We start from the raw sequence: 14,473 nt of genomic DNA, 5'->3' as shown, positions 1-14,473 counted from the left end.
ATATAACCATAAATACAAATATGCAATAGAAATAATACCTTATTTCATTAATATCAAATACTGAAATATGCTTACAAACAGAATGGAAATAAGACTAGATTGGGCGATGGTAGCTTATCTCTGAGAAGAGATATGGTGGCTACATGCCTTTGAACTTTGTTACAATGCGGTTTGAAGGACTATTTATTATTGAGAACAACATAAAACCCTAAACATCCAAAAAACCTAACCCTAGGAGATGAAGCACCAAACTATGGGCCCCGTTTGGGTAAATTGGTAGATCAACTTCCCAGGGTCGTAACTTTGGCATACGATCTCCTTTTGACATGCAATACCTTGTTAGAAATATCTATCCGTGGAATACAACTTTTGAGTGGCCAAAATTGGTCAATGCTCCATGTTTTCCATGTTTTTCCCAAAAAATGTTGCTTAGGGCCTCAAAACGACTCCAGAAGTTTAGGACCCAAAAAACTACCAAAAATAGTAAATTGTGCTACAATTAAGGAAATTAAAAAACTAAAAGAGACACTGGTGGGGGTCCCAGTGGAAGAGGCAGATGGTCACCCACATCCACTTGGATCATCATAATCCTGAGCAGAAAAGTCCATACTCACTGGGAAGTAGGACTATGGGAACGATTAGAGGCTCATAGTCACTTGGAGGCTTTGTCAAGGGAGCGAATGGGGCTCTAAGTCAAGGAAAAATTGAGTTATCTCAGGGGTTAGACACCTAGAGGGGTTGGGTTTCTCTTGGAGGTCCTTTGGCACCTGAGGGAAGTCAGTGAGTTCTTAATTCTTTGACTCTAATTATTTAAGGTCATATAGGAGGTTGAGTCTCATCAAATTACCCTTAGCTAATGTTTACCTTGAGCAAGCCGGTGAAAGTGGGTAAATGTGGGAGGACACATTAGACTAGACTCAAAAATAATTATTTTATTTTTCTACAAAAAGTCTAAATGGGACTATAATACATGACAAAAATTCTTCATTGACCTTACAAGCCCCATAAGCATGAAGAACATGCTTTGACCTAGACATGAACATTAAACCCATTTATAAATAAAACTTATTTTTCTTTTTTTATATTTAATATATAGAATGTCATGTTTACAAATGTCATTATGGATACCAAATTCTAGTTACATTCTCCAACATGGGACAAAGTAGCTAATGTCATCAACATAAGTTAAATGGGACAGAAAGTGTTGACCAATTACAAGAATACGCTTGAGAAGACATCTGGACTACACTTCCAAGAATAAATTACTAAAGCTTATCAACCAATAGGAAAATGTAAGGAGAAATATGCAATCCTTTCCTTAGACCATGTGATGCCTTAAAAAGGAGGGGAGGGACAACCATTTATGAGAATGATGAATGTGATTGATTGAATGCATCCCATTATCCAATTTACTATCTAGAGATCCATGTTGATCTTGAGAAGAACAAGATAGAGGAAAGTCCAACTTACTCGATCATAGGTCAGCCTTGAGTGTTATCACTAGGGAATTTGAAATATTTATTGAGTGGAGAAATTCCTAATCCAGAGGGACTACATCATGTATCTAACGTCCATGGACAAAATCAAATTTTTGCTAAAATATTAGGTTGCTAAGGATGGGATTTACGCAACAAGGAATGGCCTTTGAAATGATATTGTAGACAATGTTACAGTAAGAGATAGGCCTATAATCATAAAAAGTGGATCCATCCAAATATTTAGGAATAAAAGCGAGAAAATTCAAATTTAGGGAACCTAGAACTTTATCAAACTATTTATATTCCCTAGCCACTTTGAGGAGCGCATCCTTACGAACATCATATTCGTCAACATAGAACTCCATTAATAAACCATCCAAACCATGGCTTTGGCCTCTTTGTAGAGAATGGATGGCTACTTTAACTTTACCTTCTGTCACATCCTCAACCAAATCCTTGTTCAAATTTTACATAAACATACTTTTATATAATTATGAAAAAAACTAATATTAGAATCAATTTATTTCCCAAATAAATTAATAACTATATGCTCTAATATCAACACTAAAAATGAATATTGCATGAACATCCATATTTCTAGTTACAAACAAGGGAAGCTGCATCACAGCAAGTCCCTGCCAAGTTACTTTTACAAGTTAGTGCCACTGCATTAAAGAGTTGCCCAACAACAATGTACATGAATCACTGTTAAAAAATAGTTAACAGGCTTTGGCCTAGCTGTAGAGCTTCTGATACAAAGTTTTGGTTGTGCGTAGTCTTCATAAGCTCCCTTGCCATGTCATGAGAAGAGATGACTAAGACGAGCTTGGAGCCGAATGAAAGGCATTCAGAAAATATCTCTTTGCTAAAGCAAGTTGAAATTATAAACTTTATGAAAAAAAATTCAAGGAGCTTAGCCATCATATGCAGGTAAACATTGAAAACATTGATGTGAGAGGTAAGTTTCAGACCTAATTGCTGTTATGAAACAAGTGAACGAGGTAAAGGCCACTTTTGAGTTTATCCCATTTACTCATGTTTATTTTGAATTCAATACACGAGCAGATATGAAAAAAGCTATTATGCAAGAGGGTACTCTACTTGTACATGAGTACAGAGAAGGTTCTCTCATTTCAAAATCTGAGAAATCCTTGTACAAATGTTTTGATGATATTAGCACTATGGAGGACAAATTTATGAATGTATGTAAGGTACTGAAAGTTAGTATAAGCTTCCAGGATAAGCTGTAATGCTTTTTGACTTTTGGAGGAAGACTGTAATAAGTACATTTAGCATCTCTTTTGCTCATATATGAACAGGTGGTCATGATAAGTAACCGATCCAAGAAGGAATGTTCAATGTATATTTGATTTCTATCTTGGAAACATTAATATAAAGATTTGTTTTTCTATGGAAATAAAAAAAGGAGACTTAAGCATCGAAAGAAGCATTGATATCATAAAAAGATTATAACCCAAAGTGCTTTGCAAAGGCACGGATAAGCAAGAGTGAGTGCCAATGCCCCAAAAAAAAATTGACGAGTTAATGAATCCATATTAATTAGCAGTTTCTGATGGTAATAATAAGTGCTCACGCTATATTAATATAGCATTGCAACAATGAAGGGGAAAAATGTGCAGTAAGAATATTCAATGATCAATCTTGTCATTAGTAATGGATGCATCAAATGAAGCTCAAAAGATAAATTAGCTCAATACAGAATTCACTCCAGCTTGTTAGAATTTCCATATCTCAATACTTGATTCAAGGCATGCAAGTAACAAAGCCGTAACAAATTTTGATCTGAAAAATTGAAGCATTGATAATCCACTAAGTCATGTAACCAGCAATGTGCATGAAGGGGATACAAAATTAAATGCTTCCCTTTTCATTTAAAGGAATGTTTTGACAATATTTTATAGTAGCGGTGATGATACTTATGGGAAGAGTGAAAAATGAAGCGAGAGCACAGGCAAAAAGTAACCCCCACCATTGTAATTGTACCTCTTTCTTGTAAACCTCGCAGAGTGCAAAGGCAACAACAACAGTCCCAAACAAGAGAGTGTAGAACCACCATTGTGGGATGTCAAGGTATTTGCGCATCAATTTAGTATGGATATCAGGCCGATTGTTTTTGGATGCTGCTACAGCACGCTGCCATATTTCCCTGCACCATAACAACACATGTCATTTAAACTAACATCCATAATTGATGATCTTGCAAGAAAGCAGTAATGGAAGTCAAGTCAATACAAAAATCAGAACTTACTTCCCATAGAATAGAGCGACATGGGTAATTGTAGAAGCAATGGTTGCAAATCCAAACCCATAAGTCAGAGCAAAAAACAAGCTCATATGTATTTGACCATTCTGATTGTAAGCAGCCGTTAATGCCTCACCAGAGCTACTTGTGGAGGGATCTTGCGAATACAGGCACTCAAGATGATTTGTCCCATGATAGCTAACCTGCAACAATTTTATTAATAAATTAACTACGAATGTTGAAAACAATACAGCCAAGTACTCATATTTGCGTCAAAGATACCAATCAGTTTAAATTAACTCTTCTGAGTGCAAAAATTGACAAATTAAACATGGGACAACAAAAGCTAAACTCTCAATTTGAAGAATGAGACAAAGTTCAAACAAAAATAATACTATTCAAATACCTCCTCGCCTGGCTGACCAACTGGCCTTGATCTTTTCAAGAGATGTTCAGAATCTGCAGACTGGTAATCCACTGGTGGGGTGTTGACTGGAGGGGTCCTCGGACGCTTCACCATAGCAGCTAAAAAATGATTTTTACAAGAGTTTTACTAAGGTTCTATGGTCAAGAATGAAATATGTCTACAGACTATTTAATCACTACATATCAAAGTATTTGCAAAACTCTGAGAAAAAAGACTAAAAAACATATATCACTATCTATACAAACATGCCATTGCTATAAAATCGAAGAAATGAGATTGCATCCCAGCCAGAGGCAGAGACAACTTACCTGGACTTGTTGCCGAACTAAGCCCTACAGGGCCTGCAGAAAGTGAAGTATGAGGCACAGGGGCAGGATTAGCGATCCAACCTGCAAGGGATATCAAAGTATTTGCAAAACTCTGAGCAAAAAGACTAAAAAACATATATCACTATCTATACAAACATGCCATTGCTATAAAATCGAAGAAATGAGATTGCATCCCAGCCAGAGGCAGAGACAACTTACCTGGACTTGTTGCCGAACTAAGCCCTACAGGGCCTGCAGAAAGTGAAGTATGAGGCACAGGGGCAGGATTAGCGATCCAACCCTGCAGACTCGTCAACAAGAAACATGCCAGTTTATGTTGCAGAAACTATGTGTTGAAGTATAGCTACGATGCGGCAAGTCCCTACCAATAGAGCAGAACAGGGACAAAAGCTGCAAATGGAACAAAGAAATTCACTGTCGTGATGCTAAAAGGCTCAACATGTTTTCCTTTGCAGAGATGGAATTCTCCTCCAAACATGGCTCATTCACCTACAGGAAGAGAGAAAGATTAACGAAGCAAATGAAATAATGGAATGAAGGAACTGATTAATCAAAATTTATTTTTTTAAAGAGACGGTGAGGTAGACACGTCTCATGCATGCAGGGCTATGAGATTCTTTAAATTAAAAATAAAAATTTGAATGAAAATTAAAAAATAAATACAATAACCAAAAATATAACTAAATAAAATAAAAAATTGAAGTTAACTACCAAGTGGGCCTATTTGTTTCTAACTCTAGCTAATGAAGAGGCAGAAAGAAAAGGAGGAGCGCTTGGGCTGGGTCAAGAGGCAAGCAAGTTCAAGAAGACACGTGGGAGCGACTGAAGCCTCGACGTGTGTAGCCAAACAGCCAGCTGTGGCAGTGCATGATCTCCCCATTTCTTGTTTGATTGAGTGGCCAACACATATCGTCATCCTCCAACCTACTCTACTCTCGTGATAGAGTCCGTCAAAAGGAGTGCACCCCACTTGCATCACGCCCATTCACGTTCTTTTCATATCTAAATATTCCAATAGAGATGCAACGAACCTGGCGATTCGCGCCCATTCACGTTCCTTTCATATTTAATTATTCCAATACAGATGCAAGAAACCCGGCGATACAATTCTTTCGCCCAAGAATAGGAAGGAGCTCGTTATCTTTTGGGGGTGGAGCTCACAACATCTCAGAGCCGAACTGCTCCTGGTAAGGCTATTTATTGTTTCAATTTTGCAATATTTACAGAATATGCAATTTAGTTGAGCATGCAAACGAGTTAAGGATATGAATGGATAACTACATTTACAAAAACTCATTTATTTAAATTTATTTGTTTCTGTATTATTATAGATCCATGAACTAAGTTCATTGATATGTTTATTTCATAGATACCAGATCTTTGGCAAGCCTTGGCAATGGCAGAAGAAAAAAGGGCAGTTGAATTAGCTTTGCAAATGGACAAATCGGGCCGACCTCCAGGGAATGACAAGCATGACAGTCCATCAATAAATGATAATTTCCGTTCGTGGTCAACAACCCAAAATACCAGGCGGTTTGAAAACCATGCCTTTCATAATAGGTAAAATCGGTAACTGCATTTAATCTCAAATAATTAGCTCTAGGGTTTGATAGTTGAGGGGCGGCCCGATACCCAGACATAATTAAATGGGTAGGGTTATAATATGAGCCTTGATTTATCTTTCGTTGAAATGCAGGTAACGAGACCTGCGAGAAGCTAGCAGTGGTGGGCGTGCAAGCGAACATGATGGTGGCACCTTCGCCACTGCAGAGGAGGCTGCTCTTGCCTACGATAAAGCTTCCAGGGCACTCTATGGTTCCTCTCGACCTTCTTATTCTCATGAACGAGCTCGGGAAAAGTATGGGAAGAACATTAGATTTATATAAATCGCATGCGGTCGGATCAGTTTCAGAATGGGATGATTAATTCATCGATGAAGGAGTCACAGAAAGAGAAACCTGATAAGGCTGTCAGCAATGGCTCCGGGGAGGAAACGGCCACGATGCCCAAAAGAATCGTATCCGTGCGGACAAGATCTGAGGCATCCCTGGTAATAATCGAATTCTTACTTCTTTACTATGCACCTACTTTACTTTTACATACACTTGCCTGATTTTTTAATAAGCAACGTTATTAGGCTGCTGAGTCTCTGAACAGAGTCAAATGTAAACATTAATAAGTTCCTGTTTAACTTCCTTACCTATGAGTTTCTGATTTGGAAAAGGGCATACCTTGTTTACAGAACGAAAGCTCCAGACGCACAAAACGAAAGCTCCTGCGTCTTCGACTTCACCGAACGACGATCGGCCCACTTTGCTTGGTCACCACCCAGCGGCCCTGAGACGCAAAGAGATCTACGGAAGGCGCCGATACCCTCAATCTTTACATCCAAAGGTGCCTGCCTTCGGCCTACACCAGCAGGAATTTCTGTAAATCTCAAAGCCATTAGACTCAATACAGAAGCAATATATTAATTATATTAACGCTTGAATATGGATCTGGCTTCAACGCAGGTGGTTCTAATTGTGTGTATTGTTCCAGTCTCTGTTCAAAACAACTGCACTGGGTATAATAAAAAACAAGAGGGGAGCAATGAAAGAAAAGAATGTTTCAGGAGAGAACCGCAGAGATTGTGCGAGCCTCAGAGAAAAGACGAAAGCTCCAGACGCACAAAAGAATACAAGCTCAGCTATGCAGCAAGGGAAAGTGGGCGGGGAATGTATCACAGCAAAGAGGCAAGAAAGACAGCATCTGTTGTCCATGCAGAGTGACACATTGCAACAACGATATGAACCGGTTCAGCCTCCTCAGATACCTCAAATGTAATAAGAACATAAAATGCCTCAGATTTAATGTTGGCATTAGTCTGACGGTTAGCGAGAATGCAGCAGGCTTAAATTGGTTTTAAGCTATGGTCGGGCCTCTTCCGCCTCGGGAAGAGGCCAAATAAGATGGCAAAGGTTCCGGGCGCAATAGAACTTTGGCTATGTAGGCACATCACCTCACAGCACATTTCCAAACTTTAGACTAATGACCGAATAACCCTCGCCAGCGACTAAGAAGTAATGCTAAGTCCCTGCCGATCGATTACAATAGTCCCTGCCGAATGCCAGATGGCAGGGACTAATAAGGTAAATGAATTTATTCTCCAAACAACTAATCATCCTTTAATAAAAACATGAAAATAAAATATCCCTATATCAAATTTTTGGTGGTTGCATGTCAAAGCAATAGCACCATCGTGCCACTTGCCACATGTTGGAAAGTGTTGGGCTTCAAAATTGACACATTTTCTTACTTTGTTTCTTTATCCTTTCGTTAGTTTTATGAGTCTTATATGTATATAATATGGTAATTTTGTGTTGTGAACTTTAGAAAGCAGTTAATAAAGTGTTTCATCATTTTATTCTCTAAACAAATTGATTTAACCATGAAAATATGAGTTACGCTTATAATTTGGAACAGTAACTCACAAGGATTCGGATAAGAAGATGTTGTTCCCTGGATAGTTGGACAAGAGTGAGTTACACAGAGCTGCTCAGGTTAGTTGTGACCTAGATAAGCGAGATTAACAATCATCATGGAAAGACAAGTTGCTAATGATATTTTTTCCATCTACCTTGAGGGAACTTAAGTGATTGTGTAACTCGAATTGAGCATACCGAGAATATTTAGATTCTCAAGTTTTATCCTTTATTTTTAATTATAGAATTGGCTATAATTATAAAAGGAAGGAATAAATCCCGAGTGGAAAATATTTTTACTATTATTTCCATGCTTATGCTATGAGTTTTTACAGAAATTGTAACATTCTTATTGATTAATATAATGGAGACTTACACGGTTTAGCTTTAATTCTTGCACTCATTTCGCTCTAAGGGGGTTGAATTCCATTGATCATGGGCCCAATCCTAGAGTGACCATTGTCCTTTTTGTATTATTAAATTTATATTTCAGCGTTTTCATTTCTATTTTGCAATTATTCCATTCTCTTCCAAAACTGATCATTGATTAGCTGAATTATTCAATACAACGATAGTTGCTACAACAATTTGTGTGGATATTGTTAGAATTAGATTTCTGATAAGTTGATTTTCTAAAGCGTTATTCATTCTATCACTTCTTATGATTAATACATAATTTTTTTTAGAAGGTTTAGTTTTTTGATTACCTTAGCTAAGCTCTCAATTGTTTGAATTCATGAAGTTGTATGTAAAGCTATTCTTTTAAGAAATCCTAGTTGTTTCTTGTGTTTTCATGCATTTAACTTTCAATGGGACTAAACAAACTAGGTTACATAAACACTATTCTTTGCACATATAGTGTGGACAACCTTGAAATAACTAGACGAGTTCTGGGTTGACAAATTAATGTTTAAAGGTCTGTTGGTATTTTTTAAAGAACAACTAAATAACCCAACATTTTGGCATCGTTTCTAGGGAGGTTGTCAAAGAAGTGTTAGTTGTATCGATACAGGATTGGGTATTAAAGACGAAAGGTAAGAACCTACACACACCAAGTAAAAAGCTTGTGCCAACGCCTACCGTTAGTTGATACTTTTAGAATTTTTTAGTGTGCATGACTAGGAAAAAACACAAGACCGTAAATCAAGAAGTTATAGATTCAAAACTTATTTCAAAAACCACCAAAACTCAAGGTCACTCTGTCCTCGGAAGAAAAAACTTTATAGACGAAATCATTCGCCATTCGGAATCTTAAGCGTCGATATGTCCTTGTGATGCAGGAAAGTGTTCCCTTTGCGGACAGAGGCAACCCCTCTAGTCCTAGAGTAGGTCTAGTCACAGAAAAGACAGATCAACAATTGATTTCCTTAAATAGTTATCATTGGAGGCCTACCTCAATTGGTGGTCGATGGAGTTCTATTGCATTATTCCAGCTTCCACTTCCTTCTCCTCAATGAGTGATCAACCTAAAACAATGCAAAGAAAATACAACAAAGCACATAACCAGAAAACAACAGTGACCTATTTACTCACAAAGTCAAGAAGTCATGAGCTATCAAGTAAATTACAGACAAGACATAGGAAAACATCATTTATTGTATTAGTAATGAATTGAGAACAAGCTTACAACCAAGTCTTGATGTGACAAGCCTTTTCAGAGGATCCAACCAGTATGTTTCTCAAGCATGCACTCTTCAAGGATGAATCTTCCAACATACAATGTCTCTCTCTCACTCATAATCTTTAGCACAAAGTTAAGGGAACTCCACAACCTTCCACAAGTTATCAACAATCTCACACTTGTCACACCCACACCAGCTATCTATCAAACTCAAAAGCACTAGCAGCACTGCCCAAACCAAGAAATTACTAACTAGCTGATCATATCAAAGGGGAGTGATTTAATAGGAGAAGGAGTCTCCATGAAATGTGGAAGAGAGAGCTCATCCTTAAGGCAGGTAGCACAAATGACGGAACTGCCATACCAAAGGAGGAAGGGCGACCCAAACTATGCCAACAACCAGGTTTGGAGACATACAGAAGGCCGACTGTTGAAACAAATTCACCTAATCTGGATCGTCATGGGACATAAACTCATTACTCGCGACAGCATCGCAAGGAGGTAATGCACACAGACTCGCCGTCGCAAGACACAACTCATAACCTCGCGTCGGGTCTAGAAATCCGACCGTCGCGGGAAATAGATGTACACCGGCGACGGAGTCGCAACGAGACCATTATGGATATGGGAACATCTTGTATATTAAGGGCTTACTCGTGACGAGGCAGAAACTTAAGGAATGAGGGTCAATTGCAGCAACAGAGAGCATTTGCTTAATCTTCTTGTATTAGTGGGAAGATATGAACATGTTGATTTGACACATGACAAAGTAGAAGGACTGAAATGAGGACAGTGACAAATTACTGTGTAACAGATGCCCCCTAAAGGGTGAAGCCCGAGAGAGTGGGAGGGGTGAAATGCTTTATGAAACTGTCTGAACTGGAACCACCTTGAAGATCCTACAGGCGCAAGTACAACTGATATCTTTGATAGTGAAATACATATAGTTTAGGCATGGGCGCAACCATCTGTCGGACATATAAAGGTTGGTATGTGGTATGGACACAGCCACCCAACTGATAAGACCATAATAATGACAAAGGTATGGTCACGGCCATCCATGAAGACTCAGGCATGGTCGCAGCCATCAATCAAAGAGTCATATGTAATCACGAGCCAATCCACGCAACCTGAACATATGTAATCTTAGCTTGGGGTCTTGAAACCCAACCGATCATAGTAAAAATTCTATCATGTGAATAGATGCGCCGAAGTCAAACATGAGAGAAAGTCGCTTGATTAGCGGCCAATGATGTAAACTGTTAACAAGCGTGAAAGAAACCACCAATAATGTAAATGGTTCTCAAGGTATTGCCTAGTACAATCCACTAAGTGTGAAAAATGAGCTGAAGTCAAACACTTTTGGAATCAACCAATCGAAGACCAGTGAGGAAATTCTGTCATCAGGCACGAAGAACTTGCCATTAAGGCATGCAAGTTCCAAGGTACCGAAAGGGATCTCTAGATCAATCCCTTGGATAATGAGCTGGTGTCGACAGGAGACGATCCGTCACAGGAGGGCCATAATGTTTCCCCCATCAGCGACACAAGATAAGGAACAAGTGGTATATGGTGAAACAGAGTATCAGAGGATGAGGTAAGGGTGTGAACTGTAGAAAGATTATACTCTTGAACATATCGGTGACACGACTTCGAAAGGTGGCAGCATTCAGGTACCAAGGGATCAAAGGCTTGATGGAGATAGCATGGATCAGATGGAATGAGGCTAAGCAGCAACCCAAAACCTCATAAGGCCAAATTACGATGTATGGATATCCCAACCGGACAAGAGGCAAAAGTGTTGATGTTCAAGAGTGACTAGCTACCGTAGGTAACCAATGATGACTCCAAATTTTCCCCCACAATTGCTGGCAAGTACCCCAATTATTTTTGAAAACGAGCTTGAAGGGGATAACATATGCTTGTAATATAAGTAAAAAAAGCTTGAAGGGGATAGCATATGCTTGTAATATAAGTTCGACCTTCGGTCAAATCCAACCTAGTAATTGTTTAACGAGCCCTAGGGAGGAGAAGCTCAAGTCTCGTCAATGTGATGAGTTCAATGTCATTAGGGTTTAACAATTCCAACATAGGGAAAACTTAGAGTCTTTTTGATGTTTAGGGAGTTTGAAAGAGGCAAGGAAAATAAAACTCCAGGGAGGTCCTTCTTTGTAGATTTGTGTCCCTCGAGACCGAAAAAAGTATAAAATAATACTCGAGAGAACCACTTGACCATTACGATCAAGGAGTACTTTTCGTAATTAGTGACCTCGATCTGAAAGAGTAGAAAAGTGAACGAAGACACGTCGTTTCGTAACCAATATCGAACCTGAAATGACAAAAGTCTGGTAGTCTTTTTGTGTTTATATGGTCGGAAAAGAGCTCAAAGTTGACCACCTCTTATTTCGTTTTATGAGTCAAAAGGAATAACTCGGCAATCTTTTCATTTTTTATGAGTCGGAAAAGAGCTTAAAGGAGACTCGTCCTAGAGGAACAAGTGATATAAAGGGTAGCAACTGGTTCCGACAATGGTGGAACTGCTCAAAACATGTAATGGTCAAGAGGTTGGCTAATAAAACCACTCATCGCTGCAGTCCCTCAAGAAAGGAAAAACAACCAAGTGAAAGCATATGATTGGCCAAAGAGATGGTAGCGATGGAATGAAACAACCAAGGCTCATCTAGCAGAATTTAGTGGATAAAAACGGAAATCACGAGATGTAAATCAGGTATGGCTTCATTTTTACACAAGATTGAACCATGAAGAACTCTGCTTGGATTCGGTTTCATGTTTACACAAGCTTGAAATGAAAAACTATGCTTGTTATAAGTTCGCATGCCCCCAGCATAATGAAGAAAATCGAGGTACATCCCCCCCAAGCTTCATTGCATTCAACGAGGTGTATGGAATGAAGGTTCCCTTTCGAGATCTTGAAAAGACTCGACTCGGATTTTACGAGATATTAATCAAAGACTCTATTTGGAAAAGGGAGTTGTTTCATTTTTTAATGAGGTTGACACAGTAAAAGAACTATCCTTATAACCCTTTTTTCGTTTTTAACGAGGTTGACACAAGATCAAGAACTTTCCTCAACACACCTTATTTCATTTTTCAACGAGCTTGACACAAGACAAGGAACTATGCTCCACACCCCTTGTTTCATTTTTTTAATGAGGTTGACATCTGGACAAACTATCGTCAGGACCCCTAGTTTCATTTTTTAATGAGCTTGACAAAAGATCAGGAACTATGCTCGTACTCCTGCTCATGGGCCTTATGAGAACATGGCTCCCAAGAGGTCTTTGCAGGATGGAAGAAACACACTCTAGGAGGAATACATGTCATGAGGAACTAATGACAAATCGGGTTCCAATGCCCCCAGTACATGATGTACCAGACCATCTGCATGATCATCAACAGAGGCGGAGATGGAATGGGTAGCCACATAATTGATCTGTGGCAAGGAAGGTACTGCTTGCGGATAAGAACTGATGGGGGATGATGGTGGTACAGGAGGCACCGGGTGACTAAATAATGATAATTGATCAATAGTCACCATTCTTCCATCTTGCGGAAAACAAAACACATGGAAAAGTGAAGAAACAAGAGCCCCCATGGCATAAATATAGTCACGGCCAAGGAGAAGACTAAAATCGAAAGCACCTTGGACAACCATTACGTCTATATAGACAGTTTTTCCTCCCAATGTAACAGGAAATTTTGGAAGGATCCCTAAAGGTTGACTAGTTCCTCTGTCAAACACTAATAGATTCTGAGTGATCAACACAAGTTGTGGGGAGCCCAAAGCTTGCCAAGTAGTGAAAGGCATAAGGCTAACCGATGCACCCTCATCCAAGACAGTGCCAAGTACTGCCTTATCATAGGCATGTACTGTGATCTGGAAAGGCACGTAGGATGGAAGGCAGAAAGCAGTCAAGTGACTCCAGTCGAAGGAAATGATTGAACTACTTGGTGGGGGTATCATATGATTTCCCCCATGCTCTATAGGAACCGAAGAAGGACTCTCTCAATCAACTGGGATAGGGGAGTCATTCTCGGGCTCTAGAGAATTTGACGAGACGAGAAGAAAATGAGCAATAGAATCATGATGCTCATCGGGAACAGAGTGGACCACTAGTGGTGAATCCAAGTCGACACTCTTTCTGACCAATGGTTGGTCAAGAATGGGCTGAGCACAGCCAGGTTCGGGAAGAGAAGGGTGGACAAGAGAAGAATCTAAGTTAATCTCTTTGTCAACCGGGAGAGGGTCTGAAGAGAGCCTCTGATAACCAACTGGAAGTGGAGGCGAAGAAGTTATAAGACTTTCCAAAACAGCTGAAGCTTTATCCATGAGCAGACAAAGGTGAAGGGGATGGTTGCCTTCACACAGTCTACAGGGGAATCGAATCTTCCCTTTCTTCTTACTGCTACCAGTTGATAGGGTAGCATCGTCATGAGCTTCAGAGGATGATGAGGGACGAGCTAGATTGTGAGACCATACTTCTAAGATCCTAGGGATGCCAGGACAATCACGAAGAAGATGGTCACCCTTGCACAATTTACAAGGAAACTTAACCTTCCGCGGAGGAGTGGAAGGTGTTCTGACCTGAGATGTACTCGGAGCAATAGTTGCACAGGTGGCCTCGCGCTTATCAGACTTCTTCTTCTTCTTCATCTTCTTCTTCTTCTTAGTCTCCTGGTTACTAGATGTGGAACTTTCACTAGGTGAAGGAGGAGATAAAGGTGAAGAAACAAGGGAAGAAGGCGCAGGCTCAACCTTGGAATCAACATATCGTGGTTCAAATGAAGGGGATGGTGGAACAAGAGTCATGATGCTCGGGACCACTGAGGTCGAAAACAACCAAACGGGTAGACCAATGGTTAACCCAGG

The 14,473-nt window shown here is 39.5% G+C and overlaps 1 protein-coding gene and 1 long non-coding RNA gene across 4 annotated transcripts; one reads left to right on the top strand and one right to left on the bottom strand.

Annotated features, from left to right (window-relative positions):
* Positions 1-3,193: 3,193 nt before the first annotated feature.
* Positions 3,194-3,857, bottom strand: LOC149199419 (oligopeptide transporter 4-like). The gene is made up of 2 exons (XM_089399394.1): positions 3,748-3,857; positions 3,194-3,645 (listed from the first exon to the last, which is right to left on the bottom strand). The coding sequence occupies exons 1-2, from the start codon at positions 3,831-3,833 to the stop codon at positions 3,351-3,353; spliced, it is 381 nt and encodes a 126-aa protein (XP_089255520.1). The 5' UTR covers positions 3,834-3,857; the 3' UTR covers positions 3,194-3,350.
* Positions 3,858-5,529: 1,672 nt separating this feature from the next.
* LOC149199418 (uncharacterized) lies at positions 5,530-7,311 on the top strand. 3 transcript variants are annotated; one of them, XR_016253272.1, is made up of 5 exons: positions 5,530-5,684; positions 5,867-6,057; positions 6,194-6,547; positions 6,740-6,891; positions 7,039-7,311. It is a non-coding gene; the product is annotated as an uncharacterized LOC149199418 (long non-coding RNA). The 3 variants fall into 3 exon arrangements; XR_016253273.1 differs by having other exon boundaries at positions 7,011-7,311; XR_016253271.1 differs by having other exon boundaries at positions 6,740-6,926.
* Positions 7,312-14,473: the final 7,162 nt, after the last annotated feature.

Source organism: Pinus tabuliformis, chromosome 2_1 (assembly GCF_031772625.1).
Source record: "Pinus tabuliformis cultivar Carrire ecotype Pingquan chromosome 2_1, CPIR1, whole genome shotgun sequence".
Classification (NCBI taxonomy): Eukaryota; Viridiplantae; Streptophyta; class Pinopsida; order Pinales; family Pinaceae; genus Pinus; species Pinus tabuliformis.
The sequence above is the reverse complement of the archived record's forward strand: the minus strand, read 5'-3'. Positions and strand labels throughout refer to the sequence as shown.

What these genes read in the sequence shown, in the direction of transcription:
- LOC149199419 (XM_089399394.1), bottom strand. Translation starts at nt 3,833, where the DNA reads ATGAGCTTGTTTTTTGCTCTGACTTATGGGTTTGGATTTGCAACCATT. An exon ending in GTCGCTCTATTCTATGGGAA is followed by an intron (nt 3,646 to 3,747) that starts GTAAGTTCTGAT and finishes GTTATGGTGCAG; the next exon opens with GGAAATATGGCAGCGTGCTG.